Source organism: Dipteris shenzhenensis, chromosome 27 (assembly GCF_047967505.1).
Source record: "Dipteris shenzhenensis isolate YYH24624 ecotype China chromosome 27, Dip_SZ_1.0, whole genome shotgun sequence".
Lineage (NCBI taxonomy): Eukaryota > Viridiplantae > Streptophyta > Polypodiopsida > Gleicheniales > Dipteridaceae > Dipteris > Dipteris shenzhenensis.
Window position 1 is genome coordinate 3,431,812 of NC_141622.1, and position 17,611 is coordinate 3,449,422.

General features: G+C 43.4%; 1 protein-coding gene across 2 annotated transcripts in view; it reads left to right on the forward strand.

Moving 5' to 3' along the window:
• Positions 1 to 600: 600 nt before the first annotated feature.
• Positions 601 to 17,611, forward strand: part of LOC147883746 (zinc ion binding protein) — a 119,315-nt gene continuing 102,304 nt past the window's right edge. Inside the window, exons 1-2 of one of the 2 annotated variants that reach the window (XM_087399095.1) lie at positions 601 to 710; positions 1,020 to 1,316. In XM_087399095.1, the coding sequence (XP_087255221.1) occupies positions 1,045 to 1,316 (272 nt within the window). In that variant the 5' untranslated portion in view covers positions 601 to 710; positions 1,020 to 1,044. The remainder of the gene's footprint in view (positions 711 to 1,019; positions 1,317 to 17,611) is intronic. The other variant, XM_087399096.1, reaches the window with a different exon arrangement.

Below are 17,611 nucleotides of genomic sequence, written 5' to 3' on the forward strand. Positions count from 1 at the left end.
TGGCACATTGTTTGTAAATCATAGAGGGGGAAATCCAAATAGTATGAGTAAATGTCACACATATAGTGACAGCAAAAGTTGTTGAAAATGATTTACACTAGAGCCAGTTTGAGGTATGTGCAAACCAACTCACTATTGAAGAATACAACACACTTTGGGCAGAAGCAGTTGAAAGCACCAAAATTCATGAATCAAATTCGTTTGAAAATTTAACTAATTTTGACCCACTAATAGACGTCGAAAAAAACTTGTCACAATAGATAACTTACAAAGATACCAACAGAACAACATAAGTCACAAGAAACAAAACACCATCTACAAACCATTGTACCCATCAGTGATGGAGCTTGCACAATAAAAGCGAACTTGCTAGTTATAATAATAAGACATAGAACAAGAGATTGCCTCCTAGTATAATGGTAAAATTTTGGATGTAAAAGAGAAAGCAAAAGGTTTTGTAAAAGGGGTTGGGCTATTAAAATGCAATTTTTGATGGTCTCAAGTTGAAATACACACTTAATTAAAATGGTAAAAAATTACATGCGGAAATTGCAGTGTAAGCATGACGTATGGAATTCACGTTAACAAAGAGATTAATCCTAAACAGCGTCCAAGCTTAACTTCCGAGTCATATCTCGTCCGTCGATCACTCATTACTTCAAGGCTGAAACTGAAGCCTTTGTCGATCATCACTACGTCCCAGCCTCCAGGTACCTCTTTTTCTATGTCGCTTGAAATTGAATTTGTGGCTCCAGTTTGGGTTTGCGAGGGTCCTTATCGGATGGAGCAGGTGGGGGAGTCTGTGGGAGTGAGAGAGAGAGAGAGAGAGAGAGAGAGAGAGATACTATCATCTCACGACGAAATCGCGAATTTTCGAGCACTGGAATGCAACGTTTCCCATCATCGTCTTTAGCAGAGGACTACGACTTGTATGTTAGAATAACCGGAGAATGTCTTACATGGAGCCGCCCTGACCTTACAAGTTTAAGTGTTGATGCTTCGTTCATTGTTTGTTGCAGAGAGAGAGAACTCAATTCGTACAAAATGAGTTTAGTTTGCCCGTTTGCACGATTGAGCACCGTTGATGCTGAAAGACCCTCGGACAAATCAAAGGACGACGGCAAGAAAGAATCCGAGCACTCTGGTAATGGAAAGCCCGGAAAAGAGCTAATCAGTCCAACGGGAGCCCCAGTTTCAAAATGTCCTCTTGGATACGATTCAGGATCCTTCAAGATTGGACCCCTAAGTTGTGTTATTTGTCGCGCACTCTTGTTTGACTGTAGCAAGTGCATACCTTGCGGTCATCTGTATTGCAGGTACAAGACCTAATCTGATATTGAACTACTGTTTAAAGTTTAATCAGATGTGCCATGCAGCTCTAGAGTACATAATTCATAGGAAATATGGGACATTCTGAATATGGCTCTCTAAAACTCACAATTTCCATTGAGTGGATGATGAGGAAAGCAGACCGGTCAGTTTTTCGTAGTTGATGAGCGGAACAGACGAGTCAATTGTCCAATCTATGCATGATGGATTTTTTGAGAGTGGACTATTATGAAGCTAAGGTTTTACATATTCCATCTGAGTTTATGATGCTAAGTTTGGGGTCTCGGCCTGAACTTTGCACGGGTATATGGTTCTATTGTGTTAGCGGACATGCGATATTTTTCACCCAAGGTATAGTATTCATGCTGATTCTTTCTATTCTGGAAATTGCCATGAACCTCAAGCCAATCACTTTGTCTTGCTTTTTTCTTACGGGATGTAACTTTGAGCAGCTAAGTTCTTTTAAACAGATCTTCGTGGTGTTCATTTCCTAAATGTGTTTAATAGGGCCTCCCTTGATTAGTAGCGAGTGGATTGACTAAAAACCCAAGTTCGATATCTTAGGTAGATATTGAAAAACATCTGTCGATACAGCTTTGTATAAACAAGCAAATCCAAATATCAAAGTCACTATTCTTCTTAATTTGTAAGTCTGATGCTTACACATTAGATATCTCTTCCCTTTTTCCTCTTAAAATGAAAATCAATCAATAGGCTTTATTCGAGGTAAGTCAAGTTTGTGAAAGTATTCAAAGGTCTAACCCTTGGGCCTCCATTGTCCCACCTGTGGAAATGCAGCAGATTTGTGAATAGCAAACTGAGGGCAAATACAGCAAACTCGCAGACAATAAAATGCAATGATGGGAGAGAGACTATGACACCTGATATCTTGGAAAAAACCCTGCCGAACTGCTGAGTAAGAACCTTGACACAAGATGCTTAAAAGAGGGTAGGGAGGTGCCTAGATAGATCCCCAAACCATACAATCGGCCTGCTTATGCAGGCCGACCTGGACCGGCCTAACCTTACCCATTGGGATAACCGACCCAACAGGGTTGAGTTTGGTTGGGTTAACTCGACCAGGCTGGTTGTTAACCTGACCAGGCTTTGGACCTTGTTGGCCCCCAACCTAGGCAGCAACTGGGTGGCATAAAGCGGCTCTTGGGGCGGGTCAAATCAGACCCCGAAAACCCCTCCGAAACAGGCCTGTACCAGCTTGTCCGTGGCAGGACCTCCTGCTATACCCTAGCGAAGCCTCTGGCACCCCGAAGCAGCCCCGAACATTGTTATGCTCTAGCCGAGATAGCATGACCTCGGAAAGATCGGTGGGCATTTTCTCTTAGATGACCGACTTCTATAATATTTCATGTGTGTAAATTAAATGGTCAAGGGAAGTAACTGTCAAGGTCCTAGGTGAGGGTGTATTGGCATTGACTAGGTGGTTCTGAGTGCTCAAGCCTAGGTGCACCTAAATGTGTAAGAATGCCAAGGGGCAAATGTTTTAATTGTGCCCCAAGAGAGGGGTAAATGGTGTACCAAGCTAAAGGTCTAAAATGATGACATGTGGTAGGAAGGAACCATCTAGGGAATTGTGGGCTTGTGGATAGGCATGAAGGAAATAAATTACGTATCTTCGTGTGCATGCAATCTACAAGTGAGGCTGGGAGGAAAATTACGATGCCATCGCCTGTGATTGCCCATGATTCGATGAAAGGAACAGATAGTAGTAAATAGTGTATCATTTGGTATCAGAGCGTTCAGGCTGGACGAGGGGATTGCGTATGAAGGGAGCGCAAGCACAGGATATGTGACGACGATACCTCCAAGCTCTAGGTTTATAAGTAGTCGCAGGAGTGTAAGGTTCCTGTAAGGCAGGTGACGGAGGAAGACTTCAGCGCAGGATTACGTCGTGGAGCTGAGGCGTGGCGAGGGGCGACGCACAGGCAGCGTCATGACTGTGTGGCTGACTGGTTTGGCGAGGACACGACCAGAGTTGGGGGACGGAATTGACTGTTCGTGGGCTCCATGAAATTAGTCGGGTTTTGGTTCGGTCGACGGGCCATCTAGAAGCTCTTCAAGGCAGGATCGTGTACAGCCGCAAACTTGTAATTTGGTATCTGGGATGTGGTCATGTAAATAGCCCGTGGGCTGAGGCTGATTCCGAAACAGAGAGCAGGCTGGAGAAGAGCGGACTGATTCCATAGCTGTTCCGAAGGTCACCTTGTTCTTCATCAAAGGAAATCGGGATATCTGCATTACGTGGAGCTTCTAGGGGGCATTTTTTCCCCTTCTATATATAATTTTAGTTTCCAGTTTGCAGTCGATTTATTCCTGTACAGCAGAGGGAAATTCGAAGTGAAAAAAAAAATAAAATCTATTTTCCCTTTTGAAAGAATGGAGGCAGAGGGACAAGATTCCAGGGTAAATCCTGGTGAATCTAGAGCATGATCTACGCAACAAGTGTCCCATCACACCACACCTACTTTGGTGGGTAGGATTTCTGTACTAGAAGATGCCTTACAACAGATCATGAACCAGCAGCTTCAAGTGAACGTTGGTCAAAATGAAATTAGAGAGATGGTGCAAGCCTTGTTGGCTAGACCATCTAGAAATGAAAAGGGCAAAGCTCCAGCAGAGCCAGAGCCCAGTATACACTCGTCGGAACGTGCGAAGGTCAAGGTACCTAATATTGCTAATTACAGATCGGAAAAGCTCGACCGACTTTTGTAATATTTCATGTGCGTAAATTAAATGGTGAAGGGAAGTAACTACCAAGGTCCTAGGTGAGGGTGTATTGGCATCGACTAGGTGGTTCTGAGTGCTCAGGCCTAGGTGCACCTAAATGTGTAAGAATGCCAAGGGGCAAATGTTTTAATTGTGCCCCAAGAGAGAGGTAAATGGTGTACCAAGCTAAAGGTCTAAAATGATGACATGTGGCAGGAAGGAACTATCTGGGGAATTGTGGGCTTGTGGATAGGCATGAAGGAAATAAATTACGTATCTTCGTGTGCATGCAATCTACAAGTGAGGCTGGGAGGAAAAATACGATGCCATCGCCTGTGATTGCCCGTGATTCGATGAAAGGAACAGATAGTAGTAAATAGTGTATCAAACATGGCTTCATCCAGTGTGGTACCTTGGCTGTACATGTGGCCCTGGTACTGATGCATCCCCTCCTGATCTAATCTCACGTTGGGTGGGCACATCCACAAAGAAGCCCTCACTCATATTGTACATCATGAGATGTCAAACTCTAATACCCCTTTTAGCTCTTGGATGTCGGATCAACCCCAGTAAGCTGGAGTGTTCTCCAAGCAGCTGCTGTGGTAAATAGGTCTTCTGTGTTGTCCTCCATCGGATAGAACACCAGGATGTCCCCATCAAGTATCTTCTTGTTGCGAACAAAGTGATACTGGATCTCAATATAATTAGTCCGATTGTGGAACGCTAGGTTTCTTGCAATCGCTATGTAGCTTTGGTTGTCGCACTTGATGACTATTAGGTATGTTGGGTTGTGTCGTGGAAACCCTACTTTGCCAAGCAACTGAAGCCACACCACCTCACCACTTCACAGGTACCTGAACACGCAACCTTGTTGACAAGGCAAGTGTGGGCTACTTCTTACTACTCCATGTGATCGTTGCTGATCCCAGGGTGAAGCAATAGCCAGTCGTCGATCTCCGTGTATCCGAATCTTCTCCCCAATCGGAGCTACTCCATCCCTTGACTCGAACTTGCCACATAGAACAGTCCTTGATCCCATGTGTGTGAGGATTCTCATTCTTGCATACCCTATAGATACGTGAGGATTCTTTCCTGCATCCCAGTGGGTCTTTAGTGGTACTTCGCATGAAGGAGCTGAATAGCCCCATGGAAAGCTGAGATCCACTATGTTGTTGATAAGCCAGATCAAGGAGCTGAAAAGCCCCATGAATATCCACTCGGGTGTTGAGAAGCCAGATCAAGGACCCAACCGGCTTCCAATGATAGGAGTTGTGATGGACCTTCAAAATCCTCTCCGGAGGAAGAATGCATCGATCTTCTGGTTCCATGCTCGTGAGACCATCCTTGCTGAGTTTGGAACTTCAAAGTTGGGTGGTTGCTCTACATAATTTCTCCTGTAGGTCTCCATTGAGGAAGACCGATTTCACATCCATCCGAAAGATGGGCCACTGTTGGTGAGAAATGACTGCTGACATTGTCTTGATTGTGGCCATCTGTGCAGTGGGAACAAAGGTGTCCCTGTCTCTGCGATCGGATGAGACACTCTCTATGTCAAACTGTCTCATGAATGAAAGTCGCGAGAACTCTGGTTTGGGTACGAGAGAAGTATGGAAAGGGACCCGAAGCCGTCTCTAAGGCAGTGGTATCATCCACAGATCTCGTTGTGGGCAACGGAAGGTGAAGTGCCCCTCTGACTCAATCTCTTTATTGCACCACTCTTTTGGCCCCCTGTTGCTTTGGCCCTAGAAATTAATTGCCTAGTAACTGAGCGCACATTCACAATTTCCAAGGGCCTACTAGGAAATTTTAATTCCCCGAGTCCCACCGCATGGCCGGACCATCGGCGCCTTAGAGGCTCAAGGCAATCAAGTGCAAATTACGAGAGTCGCAAATCAAAAGTCCCATAATTTCACGTCCTCATGACAGACCCCCCTCTTGAAAGAAGGCAGACGTCCTCGATTGCCTACAAAAAGAAATAATAGCTGTAATCCTCCTCATAAAAGACAGCAGAAATACTCTCATTTCTCTCCCCCTCTCCCTCTCTCAACAGGTAGTTTAGAGTTGGTCATACCAAAAATCCAAACGTAAAATGAATCATTACATGAGCTCTTAGGCTCCCTTTCTTGGCACAACAAGCCACTTGTCAAATTCTACATTACTTTCCTAATTACATGCCACTAAGGGCAACTCTGGAGTCTTCGAAGCACTTGGTCACGCGAACCGCCTCCTAGACTCTTGTTAGGCTCCATTGCGCTTAGGAAAATCACTCTTCCTAGTACCTGCAACAGTTAATTAAAGCGCACCACTGGTATCCATTAATTGTTAGCGCTTTGCATGCAAATAACACACTGTGGACTAATTCTAGTCACGGTGGGCGTCCCCACTGAACACATGTGCACACACAACAAATATAAAAAATATATTTATTCTTTGGTTGACGGAAGTCAATGCTCTTGATCATAATTAAGGGGCTTTTACCAAGGGTCGAGGAGACTTAATTATAGTTAAGTCTCTCCAACCGAAGTTGGCGCAACTCTCCAACCGAAGTTGGCACATCTTGGTTAACCGCAGTCAACCCTCTTGGCGCATGCCAAGTCTCGTTGACCGAAGTCAACACTCTGACCGTAGTCAGCTCTGTGGTTCTGTGGTTAACCGTAGTTAACCCTCTTGGTAATAAACCAAGTCTCCCCGACCGAAGTCAGGTTTACTTGACCAGAGTCAAGTATCTTTGACTGTAGTCAATTCTTTGACCATTAAAAGAACTCTTTGCCCATAATTAACCCAGATGGAAAACTCTTTAATTATGATCGAATAAATGGTCAACTGTACTTTGACTTATGATATTTACATTGTGGTGACATCCCCTCGGCTTCTACTGAGTTGACCTCAACTGAAAAGCTTCCTTGTAAACATCCAAAAGCTGTGGATGATCGGACAACATGTCTTCATCCATCCACTTGGCATCTAATGCCATATAATTCTTGAATTTTACAAGGTATCTGTAAAAATCTTTGCCCTGAGGGCCTTTGCGTACAATATGGTACACAATCTGTTCTGGCTGAAGGACCTCTTTCAGCTCATCCACTTCTAGTGGATCCTCTGATATTGGCTCTGTAGGCTTTGGCCCCTGGAATTTCTTTAGAAGACTCACATGGAATGCATTGTGAATCCTCCAATGCTCTGGCAATGCGAATCTGTATGCAACCTCATTTATGCTTTCTGTAACCCTGAAAGGGCCATAGTACCTGGGAGATAACTTTGCACACACTTTCTGTTTGCCTTTAAACTTACGGAGCCTAGCTTTCTCAAACTTTAAAAGTACCCAATTCCCTTCCTTGAGATTTAACTGTCTCCTATGCTTATCTGCAGCTTTTTTTTGTTTCTCTTGAGACCTTTCAATTGCTGTCCGGACTTGGGTTAAGTTGTCTAGAGGTCTCTCACAAACTGATCAGCTGCAAATATTTCGTCCTTGGTCCTCAGGATAGGTGGCAGAATCGCCTTTCCATAGATGACCTCAAAGGGGGCTTTCCCTGTAGAGCTGTGTACTCTAATAGTAAGCAAACTCTACCAATGGCAGGTACTTTTCTTAGTCTGAACCTTGGTCACCCACGTAGCATTTCAGCATATCGAATGCTGTAGAATGCTACTTCACTTTGACCATTTGTTTGGGGATGGAAAGAAGAAGAAAAATTCAGATTCGTCCCCATATTATCAAATAAAGCTCTCCAGAATAGACGGGTCATTCTGGGATCTCGATCACTGACAATGGACGTAGGCATACCATGGTACTTAAAAATCTGCGCCATGAAAAGCTTAGCCATATGATCTGCCTTTATGGTTTTACGAACTGGAATGAAATGAGCTTGCTTGCTGAATCTATCAATGATAGTCCAAATCCCATCATTTCCTGACTTTGATCTTGGCAAATAAAAAATGAAGTCCATTGTAATACTTTCCCATGGTGCCTTAGGCACGGGAAGAGGCATAAGTAGGCCAGGTGCCTTTTGTCTATCATACTTCACTTTCTGACACATAAGGCATTCAGTAACATGATGTATATCTTTCCGCATCCCTGGCCAAAAGAAATACCTCTCTAGTGCTAGAGTTGTTGCTGTAATTCCTCTATGTCCAGCATAGGGAGGTGCATGGCATTCCTCCAAAATCTTTTTCCTCATCTCCTGGGTGATGCATAGGCAGTCATCTTTCATTAGATACGCATCTTTCAGGAAATAGTGACTGGTGGACTGCCCCTCTTGCATTTGTTGTAAAATCTCACCAAAATCTGCATCATTAGCATATTGTTCCCTCATATCTTCCAGGTCTTGATGATAAGCAATAGTTACATTGTTAACCTGGGGTCTTCAGGACAAGGCATCTACCACTCTGTTCCGAATTCGTGGGGTATGAACAATCTGAAAATAATACATTGACAGCATATTTGCCCATTTCATATGCTTCTCGGAAAGCTTTGTCTGAGTCAAAAAGTATCTCAGACTTTGGTGATCTGTTTTAACTGTAAAATCTGCACCCAAAAGATTATGCTTCCATGTATGGATGGCATGGATTACAGCCAATAACTCTTTCTCATAGATTTCTAGATATCTCTCTGCATCCCGGAGTCTCCTGCTCTCATAGGCCACTACATGACCATTCTGATGCAATGCAGCCCCAACACATTCCCCACAAGCATCATAATCCACATCAAATGGCTGATACAAATCTGGAACTATTAAGATTGGCTTTGTGGTCAGCCTCTCTTTGAGTGTGATGAAGGCTGTCTTTTGAGGAATTCCCCATCTGAAAGCTGCATTTTTCTTAGTAAGATCGTGGAGCAGAGCGGCTATATCCGCAAAATGCCTGATAAATCTTCTGTAGTAAGAACACATGCCTAGGAAACTTCGAACGTCATGGACAGTTTTCAGCTCTGGCCATTCGTGAATGGCACGGATCTTTGCCGGATTCATCCGTATCCCATCTTTGGATGTTATATGTCCCAAGTAATGGATTTCTTCCAGGAAGAATTCACTTTTCTTGCTGTTTGCATAGAGCTGATGATTTCTCAGCTCTTGAAACACTATAGCAAGATGTTCCTTGTGCTCTTCTTCGGATTTAGAAAAGACAATTATGTCATCGAAGAAGGTACCGGTGAACTGTCTGTAGGGTCGGAAGATACGATCCATCATCCTATTGAAAGTAGCTGGGGCATTTGTTAATGCAAAAGGCATCACCATATATTCATACAACCCAAAAGTAGTGCGGAACGCTGTCTTGTGTACATCCTGAGGGTGTATCCTCGATAGCCACTCTGTAAGTCTATCCTGCTGAAAACTAAAGCTCCATTTAACTGATCCAGCACATCATTAATGCGCAGAATAGGGAATATATTCTTGATGGTCATTTTGTTCAGTGCGCGGTAATCAACGCACATACGTAATGAACCATCTTTCTTTTGTACTAGCAGTACAGGGGAACAAAAAGGAGGAGAACTGGGCTGAATCAACCCCTTGGACAACAAGTCTTGCACCTGAGTCATAATCTCTTCTCCCTGAGTTGCACTATCTCTGTATGGGGACCTATTGGGTGGCTCGCTGCTAGGAATGAGTTCTATGCCATTATCCTCAGGTCTCTCAGGGAGTAGTTCCCCTGGCAAAGCGTCAGAAAAGCAATCTTTAAAATTTTCAATAAACTGAAATTTATTTTGATCTGCCTCACTTATTTCAGCATGCATTTCCACATCTCTTTCTTTTACAAAAATCATGTAAGCTGAAGCTGCAGACTTTATTTCTTTTCCAACAAAACTATTTGATACAATGGGAATAGTTTTCCCTCTATTCCTAGTAACCACACGATGTACTTTGCTCCTATGTACAAACTCTAGCACTCTTTCAGGAAGAGTCAACTTCACTGCCTTGCGATGAAACCAAGGCATACCCAAGACTACATCATGATGTTTTAATGGAGAAATGAAGAAGTCTTCTCGATCCACATAACTCTGTACATGAAGACGGATCTTCCCTATCAAGGGAGTGACTAGCACAGGGTTCCCACAGAACATTTGATCGGCATCCAAAGCCCTGCCCTGCTCCTCCGTCTTTATTCTCAGTCTCAGGGCTAGGTCCTTTGATATGAAATTATCAGTAGTCCCTGGATCAAATAAAATCAGCGCTTGCTGGTCTCTGACTTTGCCCCATGATAGCAGCAATTCTCGTTCTTCTGGGTTTGAAACATGACCCAGTATGTAAGGAATTCCTCCTACCATTGGCTTTTGTGGTCCTCGTGGCTTCTCTGCCTCTTTTTCCTTCGAAGTTGAAGGCTTTTCTGGGCACTGGGCAGCCACATGCCCCTCTTTCCCACACTTAAAGCATTTTCCATCTTTGCGGAATTCAGCTATCTGTTCAGGAGTGAATGGGGATTTTCCCTTATATGACTTTGAAAACTGAGTACCCCTTGGCTTCTGAGGCTGAAACCCTTTCTTTTCAACCTTGGGATACTCTTTCTTTTCTGATTTTGAAAAATCAGTTTTCTTTCTTTCAGCACATCCTACATGCAAGGATAGTACCGTGGATGGATCTTGTAACGGCACAAGACTGGCTACCGAAGCTGAATGCATAAGGTCTTGAATGTTCTTTGCCCCCAAAGCATTCACTATTGCTTGAATTCTTGGATTGAGACTTGCTCTATACTTTCTCATTTGGGTTCCTTTGGAGATCTTTTTGAAAGGTGCAACCTGCAAATAAGCATCCCAAAACTTTTGGTTATACACATCCATTGTATCTCCTGCATCCATATGCAAACTGTCCCAATATTGAAGAACATGATCTCTAAACTGTTTAGGCATAAACTGCTGGTAGAAGGCTTTCTTGAAGTCCTTCCACTCTTTGGGGCTGACCCATCTGTGGTCTATGCACTCCACCATGCACTAGTTGTCGCTGTCAAGTGCAAACTGACCATTCTTAACTTGGAGGATTCTGAACCGAATGCAGCATCAAACTGCCTGATGAACTGCAATGCTTTGTCTGTATGACCATATTGTCCATTATAGGTCATAAACTTGACAAGGTTCTGTTTGAAACAAATGCTGAGCTCTTGGATCCTTCCTGAGATTTTCCATCTCCTGCATACAAGTGCGTACCATCTGCTCGAATTCTTGCTGATTTTGCTGCACACTTCTCTGTCTTGGATGCGCATCCCTATCTTGTGAATCCCACTGGATAGGTGATTGAGCCATTTTCTTACAACTCGTCTGAGATCTGCAAATTTCTCACACACACTGTGTATGCAACTGATGCACGTTGCCTTTTCTTTTCAAAGAGAAAAATTACCTCAACAAGAGGTGTCTTGCATTCACAACTTATGCCAATACCAGGCTGTCAACTCAAGGCATATACCCACAAGGTTGCCAAGGCATCAACAACTATATTGCCCCTTTTTTGGCTGCTGCAAAAAGCACTGAGTATGCATCTGATCCCTTTTCCTGAGCACAAAGGCATGCATCCCTTTGCTTGTGCAAATATCTGATTTTTCTCTGATTTCTGCTTTTTCTGACAGTAAATACTCTCTCAGATAGGTGAAAACTGCTAGCAGAAACAGTCTCTGCAACTGTCCTTTTTTTTTGTGAAACAGTAACTAGATGAAGTAACCGGCTGGTTACACTAACCTGACTGGCTGGCTCTGGTCTGGTTAGTCTGTGACTAGATAGTTACTATCTGGTCAAACTGACCAGACTGGTTCTATTCTGGTCTGGTTGGTTCTCAACCCACCTGTAGTCTAGTTAACCAGCCATGGTCTGGTTAGCTAGAATCAAGGTTAGTTGGTCAGACCTGGTTCCACTAACCAGTCTAGTTTAGTTAGGCCAACTAACTGGACCTCTGACCAAAGTCCAGCTAACCAGAGTTACACTAACCACGGGTTAGCCACCTATATGCCACGTGTCAATGCCACATCAGCACCTGAACTGTACACTGCCACGTCAGCTCGCACATGTCAGCGCCACGCCATCATGCCTGCTTGGCTGTGTGCCTCTCAAACATAGCTTTGAGCGTCAAACTGGCTACGCAAACCTCCACCCGTGCACGCCCATCTGCGACCTTTTCCATTGCACATTCAGCAATTGCTTAGCCTATGGGCGCTGGCGTTGAGCACATGCATTGAGAACATCTGTTCATAAAATCAAACGGGAAATGTTTCAATTCACAAATCCCGTGGATGATTTGGACCTGCGTTGATTCACCAGACGCTTACGCTGAGGATTAACGTCATCCACGTAGCACTACTAATTCACCCTCGCACTAAAACACACGCACTTTGTGTAGGTCTTCCAAATGTAAGAGGGAGCGTCGACCTATCATCTCGAGAGGCATTTCCTGCACTTGGATTGTCAGCCTCTCAAGAAAGTGCTTAGTCTGAGCTCTGATACCAATGTAATCCTCCTTGTAAAAGACAATAGTAACACTCTCATTTCTCTCCCTCTCCCCCTCTCTCAACAGGTACACTAGGGCCCAGGACAATCGTCGGGCTGGACCGCCCCCGGAAGGTATTTTATTACTTGAGAGAAAACTGAATACATAGTTTAGCGTAGAGCTGCTCATACCAAAAATCCAAACGTAATATCCAAACACATAACAAATATAAAAAATATATATTTATTCTCTGGTTGACCGAAGTCAACGCTCTTGATCATAATTAGGGGGCTTTGACCAAGGGTCGAGGCGCCTTAATTATAGTCAAGTCTCTCCAACCGAAGTTGGTGCAACTCTCCAATCGAAGTTGGCACATCTTGGTTAACCGTAGTTAATCCTCTTGGCGCATGCCAAGTCTTGTTGACCGAAGTCAACACTCTTGATTGGGTACTTTTAAAGTTTGAGAAAGCTAGGCTCCGTAAGTTTAAAGGCAAACAGAAAGTGTATGCAAAGTTATCTCCCAGGTACTATGGCCCTTTTAGGGTTACAGAAAGAATAAATGAGGTTGTTTATAGGTAAGCATTGCCAGAGCATTGGAGGATTCACAATGCATTCCATGTGAGTCTTCTAAAGAAATTCGAGGGGCCAAAGCCTACAGAGTCAATATGAGAGGGTCCACAAGAAGTGGATGAGTTGGAAGAGGTCCTTTAGCTAGAACAGATTGTGTGCCATAGTGTACGCAAAGGCCCTCAGGGCAAAGAGTTTTACAGATATCTTGTAAAATTCAAGAATTATACGGCATTAGATGCCAAGTGGATGGATGAAGACATGTTGTCCGATCATTCACAGCTTTTGGATGTTTACAAGGAAGCTTTTCTGTTGAGGTCAACTGAATAGAAGCTTAGGGGATGTCACCACAATGTAAATATCCTAAGTCAAAGTACAGTTGACCATTTATTTGATCATAATTAAAGAGTTTTCCATCTGGGTTAATTATGGTCAAAGAGTTCTTTTAATGGTCAAAGAATTGACTACGGCCAAAGATACTTTGGTCAAGTCGGTTGAGGAGACTTGGTTTATTACCAAGAGGGTTAACGACGGTTAACCAGAGAACCACAGAGCTGACTACGGTCAGAGAGTGTTGACTTCGGTCAACGAGACTTGGCATGCGTCAAGAGGGTTAACTACGGTTAACCAAGTTCGGTTGGAGAGACTTGACTATAATTAAGGCGCCTCCACCCTTGGTCAAAGCCCCTTCAAGAGCATTGACTTCGGTCAACCAGAGAATAAATATATATATTTTATATTTGTTATGTGTGCACGTGTTCAGTGGGGACGCCCACCGTGACTAGAATTAGTCCACAGTGTGTTATTTGCATGCAAAGCGCTAACAATTAATGGGTACCATGGTGGTGCGCTCTAAGTAATTGTTGCAGGTACTAGGAAGAGTGATTTTCCTAAGCGCAATGGAGCCTAACAAGAGTCTAGGAGGCGGTTCGCGTCACCAAGTGCTTCGAAGACTCCAGAGTTGTCCTTAGTGGCATGTAATTAGGAAAGTAACGTAGAATTTGACAAGGGGCTTGTTGCCAAGAAAGGGAGCCTAAGAGCTCATGTAATGATTCATTTTACGTTTGGATTTTTGGTATGAGCAGCTCTACGCTGAACTGTGTATTCAGTTTTCTCTCAAGTAATAAAATACCTTTGGGGGGGGTCCAGCCCGATGATTGTCCTGGACTGTGTATTCAGTTTTCTCTCAAGTAATAAAATACCTTCGGGGGGGGTCCAGCCCGACGATTGCCCTGGGCCCTAGTGTACCTGTTGAGAGAGGGGGAGAGGGAGAGAAATGAGAGTGTTTCTGCTGTCTTTTACGAGGAGGATTACAATAGCAATGGAAAAATCAAAAGCAAATGAAATAACCAAAGCTAAAATAGAAAAATAACCAGATAACCAAATCTGAAAGACAACCAACAATGCCGTCAACAGATCAACCAAGTCTGAAATGGGAGCGACCCAACAGACCAACCAAACCTGAAAGGACAGCGTACCATTGCCGCCAACAGGTCAACCAACAATGAATATGTATCTGTAGAGCCATGGTAACAAATACAAAATACATTGCACATAAGATGCATAATAACCAAGTGACTAGTACACCAATCGGTGAAGATATTGTCAGCAACTAGTACCTCGGGTGAAACAAAATGCAACGCCTGAGCGGGTCTGTATAGAAGGAATGGAAGTGCTAACTCCCCCCATGTGCATCAGGTAATGCTACAGACGCCTCGCGCTCTGCTGAACCTGAATGAGTGTCACACACAGTGGGCTCTAACTAGAAAACCTCAAGGTAAAGTTGTAACACCTGAGGAGTATCTGCTAACTCGTCCTCGTCCATCCACTTCGCATGCAATGATGAATAATTACAGAATTTCACCAAGTAGCGTTGTGCAACTTTACCTCTTATCTTCCTTTCCCTATGTGCTATAATCTAGGTTTAGCTGCACAAAAATAAGGAAGACTTAGGTTGCAAATGAACTCAAAAGACTAACAAAACTAGTGGGATTGCAAATAAAACTTTTTATAGGCAAACCAAAAGAACTTCTCTTAGTTTTGAAGCAACTAGATTCAAAAATGTCGATTTCCAATGTGATGGGGAACTTTGGATCCCTAAATATTCTTCTACTTGGATAACAAAATTTGAGACTATATTCCAATATCCTAGGTTAGCCAAGCCTAGGCTTTGGTAAGCTTATACCCTAGTTAGTCTAGTCATGAACATAACATTCTCCTTTATTCATTTGATTTGTAACCTATAATTCTCAGTCATTCATTTGATTCCAAATGGTAGTATCTGTAAGGTATCACTTCAAAGGAATTTTGGAATCAAGACATTTACCATGCATGGTAAGTGGAGATGTAACAGTTCCGGAATCTTCTCAGTATACTCAAAAGCTTTTTCTAACTTTCTTCCTCAATTCTCATCCAAAATTTGAGTAATTACATTCATTATTCCGTTGAATGTTGCATATTCTCATTCAGCCCAGAATCAGAATTAATGTTGTAGTCTTTCACATATTCTCATTCAGCCCAGAATCAGAATTAATGTTGTAGTCTTTCTTCTTAGAGATTTTGGATTCTATATAGCATCCGTAAGGTAGTATCTGAACTATTACCTTCCAGAATCCTTCTGAATTCCTGCAGGAACCTTAGCAGAATTGAGTGTACTTCACAAATCAGATTACAGCACTATATAACTTCCTTCAACAGAAAGTTGGCTCTGCCTTTTCAGCTACCCTCGCCAACGGAGAAAGCAAGATACTAAGCTACTGAAGTTCTACTAGAACTTCTTTTGCTCTCAGTAAAGTGATCAGCTTTAATAGTGCCAACCATATTTTGAATCTTATATCAAATATAAAAATCAAGGGCCCATTTCTGAATTCCCTGCTACATAGGAATTCTAATGCATCCACAATAGTATCTATAGTGTCCCATACCACTACAGACCACCCATCAAGATGACCGTGGATCATCAAGTGTAGACCTTAGTAGGATTTGAACTTGGATCTAGGTCCACGAAAATCCTTTTCAGGATCCTTGAATCTATTGCTATATTCTAGAATCTCTGCAGATTTTCTCCTCTTTTGCTCCCTTAAAGATAAAAATAAGAGATCCCAGACCTGCATCATCACAATATCCTGCCCATGATGGAGAGGTATGGGTGGAATCTCAGTCAAGTATGCAACCTGACTCCCTTCATGTTCTTCAGACATAAGTAACTCTCTCCCTAAAGGTTTACTCTTGCTAGAAACCAGAAGGGATTCTTAACCAAGCAATCCACTTCTTAATCATCCTGCCCATGAGGGAGAGGTATGGGCGGAATCTAAGTCAAGTTTGCAACCTGGCTCCCTTCATGTTCTTCAGACATGAGTGATTCTATCCCTAAAGGTTTACTCCTGCCAGAAACCAGAAGGGATTCTTAACCAAGCAATCCACTTCTTAATCTACCTCCACAATATGAAAGTCTACCCATAATGTTACATTAGACGGGATACTTGATCCTTTTGTAGCATGGCTCTATGTATCCTCCTTGCCATATCTAGGTAGAGGATACAAACATTCATAGTCCAATAGTACTCGGTGTTCTTATCCTGAGTTTAAGAAGTTTCCTTTCAATACAGCTGTCGTCCGAGTGAGTCCTCACTCCAAGATAGCCTAGCTATTGAATGGTAACGCTTGAGTGACATAGCCATGTTGTCAGATGACGGTCACTCGTCTTCCTGTACTCAATTGAATGATATCCCTTGGATTTCATGAACATCGAGTTAGCCAACTTCACATTGCTCGTGTCACTATTGCTAAAGCAATGTGACAGGCTCCTCCCCTACGACCCGATCCGCACGGACCCGAGATGTGGGCCATCTTCTCCCGGTCGTATTGATGCCCTATGGGCCTTGGTATGTGCCATGTAGCTTTAGTTATTGGCACTTAGGTCATCTAGTACTTTTAGTGTCTTATGACACCTAGTACTAGTGGTACCACTAGGACACTAGGTCCTAGGGTTCTCTTTTATAGTACTTTGTACTTTCATTTTCATTCTGCTAGTTGATGTGATGGCTTCCACTTCTTGCTCTCTTGTGTATCCTTTTGCTTCCGTGAGCCTACAATGGTATCAGAGCACTTCCTTCCCGGACCTGCTCCCTACTCCTAGCTTCTTGCTTCCAGCTCCAGCTCCCGCACTTCAACTCCATCGTCAAGCTCAGCTATCGGACGTCTTGCATAGCTCCGATGCGGCCCCTCGACCTATTGTCCATACGATTCCGTACACTTGTACGGATTTTCGTACGGTGCGTCAATTGCCGGAGAAAATTTTCCCCTGTCCGTACGATTCCGTACGGCAGTCCGTACAGCACGTCAGAACCTACATGTAAAGTTGTATGGATTTCCGTACTGTCCGTACAGATTTCTGCACAGTTTCGATTTTCATACATTTTTTACACTGCGGTGTCCATACAGTTTCGTACCGGCGGTACATTTCGTACTGTCCGGAGCAGACATTACAGCAGATCTGCAATTTTTTGGTGACATGGGGGGCTTTTGTATTCGGGCTACGATTTTGTAGGTAGATTGTAGATTTGCAGACAATTTGGTGCTTTTCCTGAATT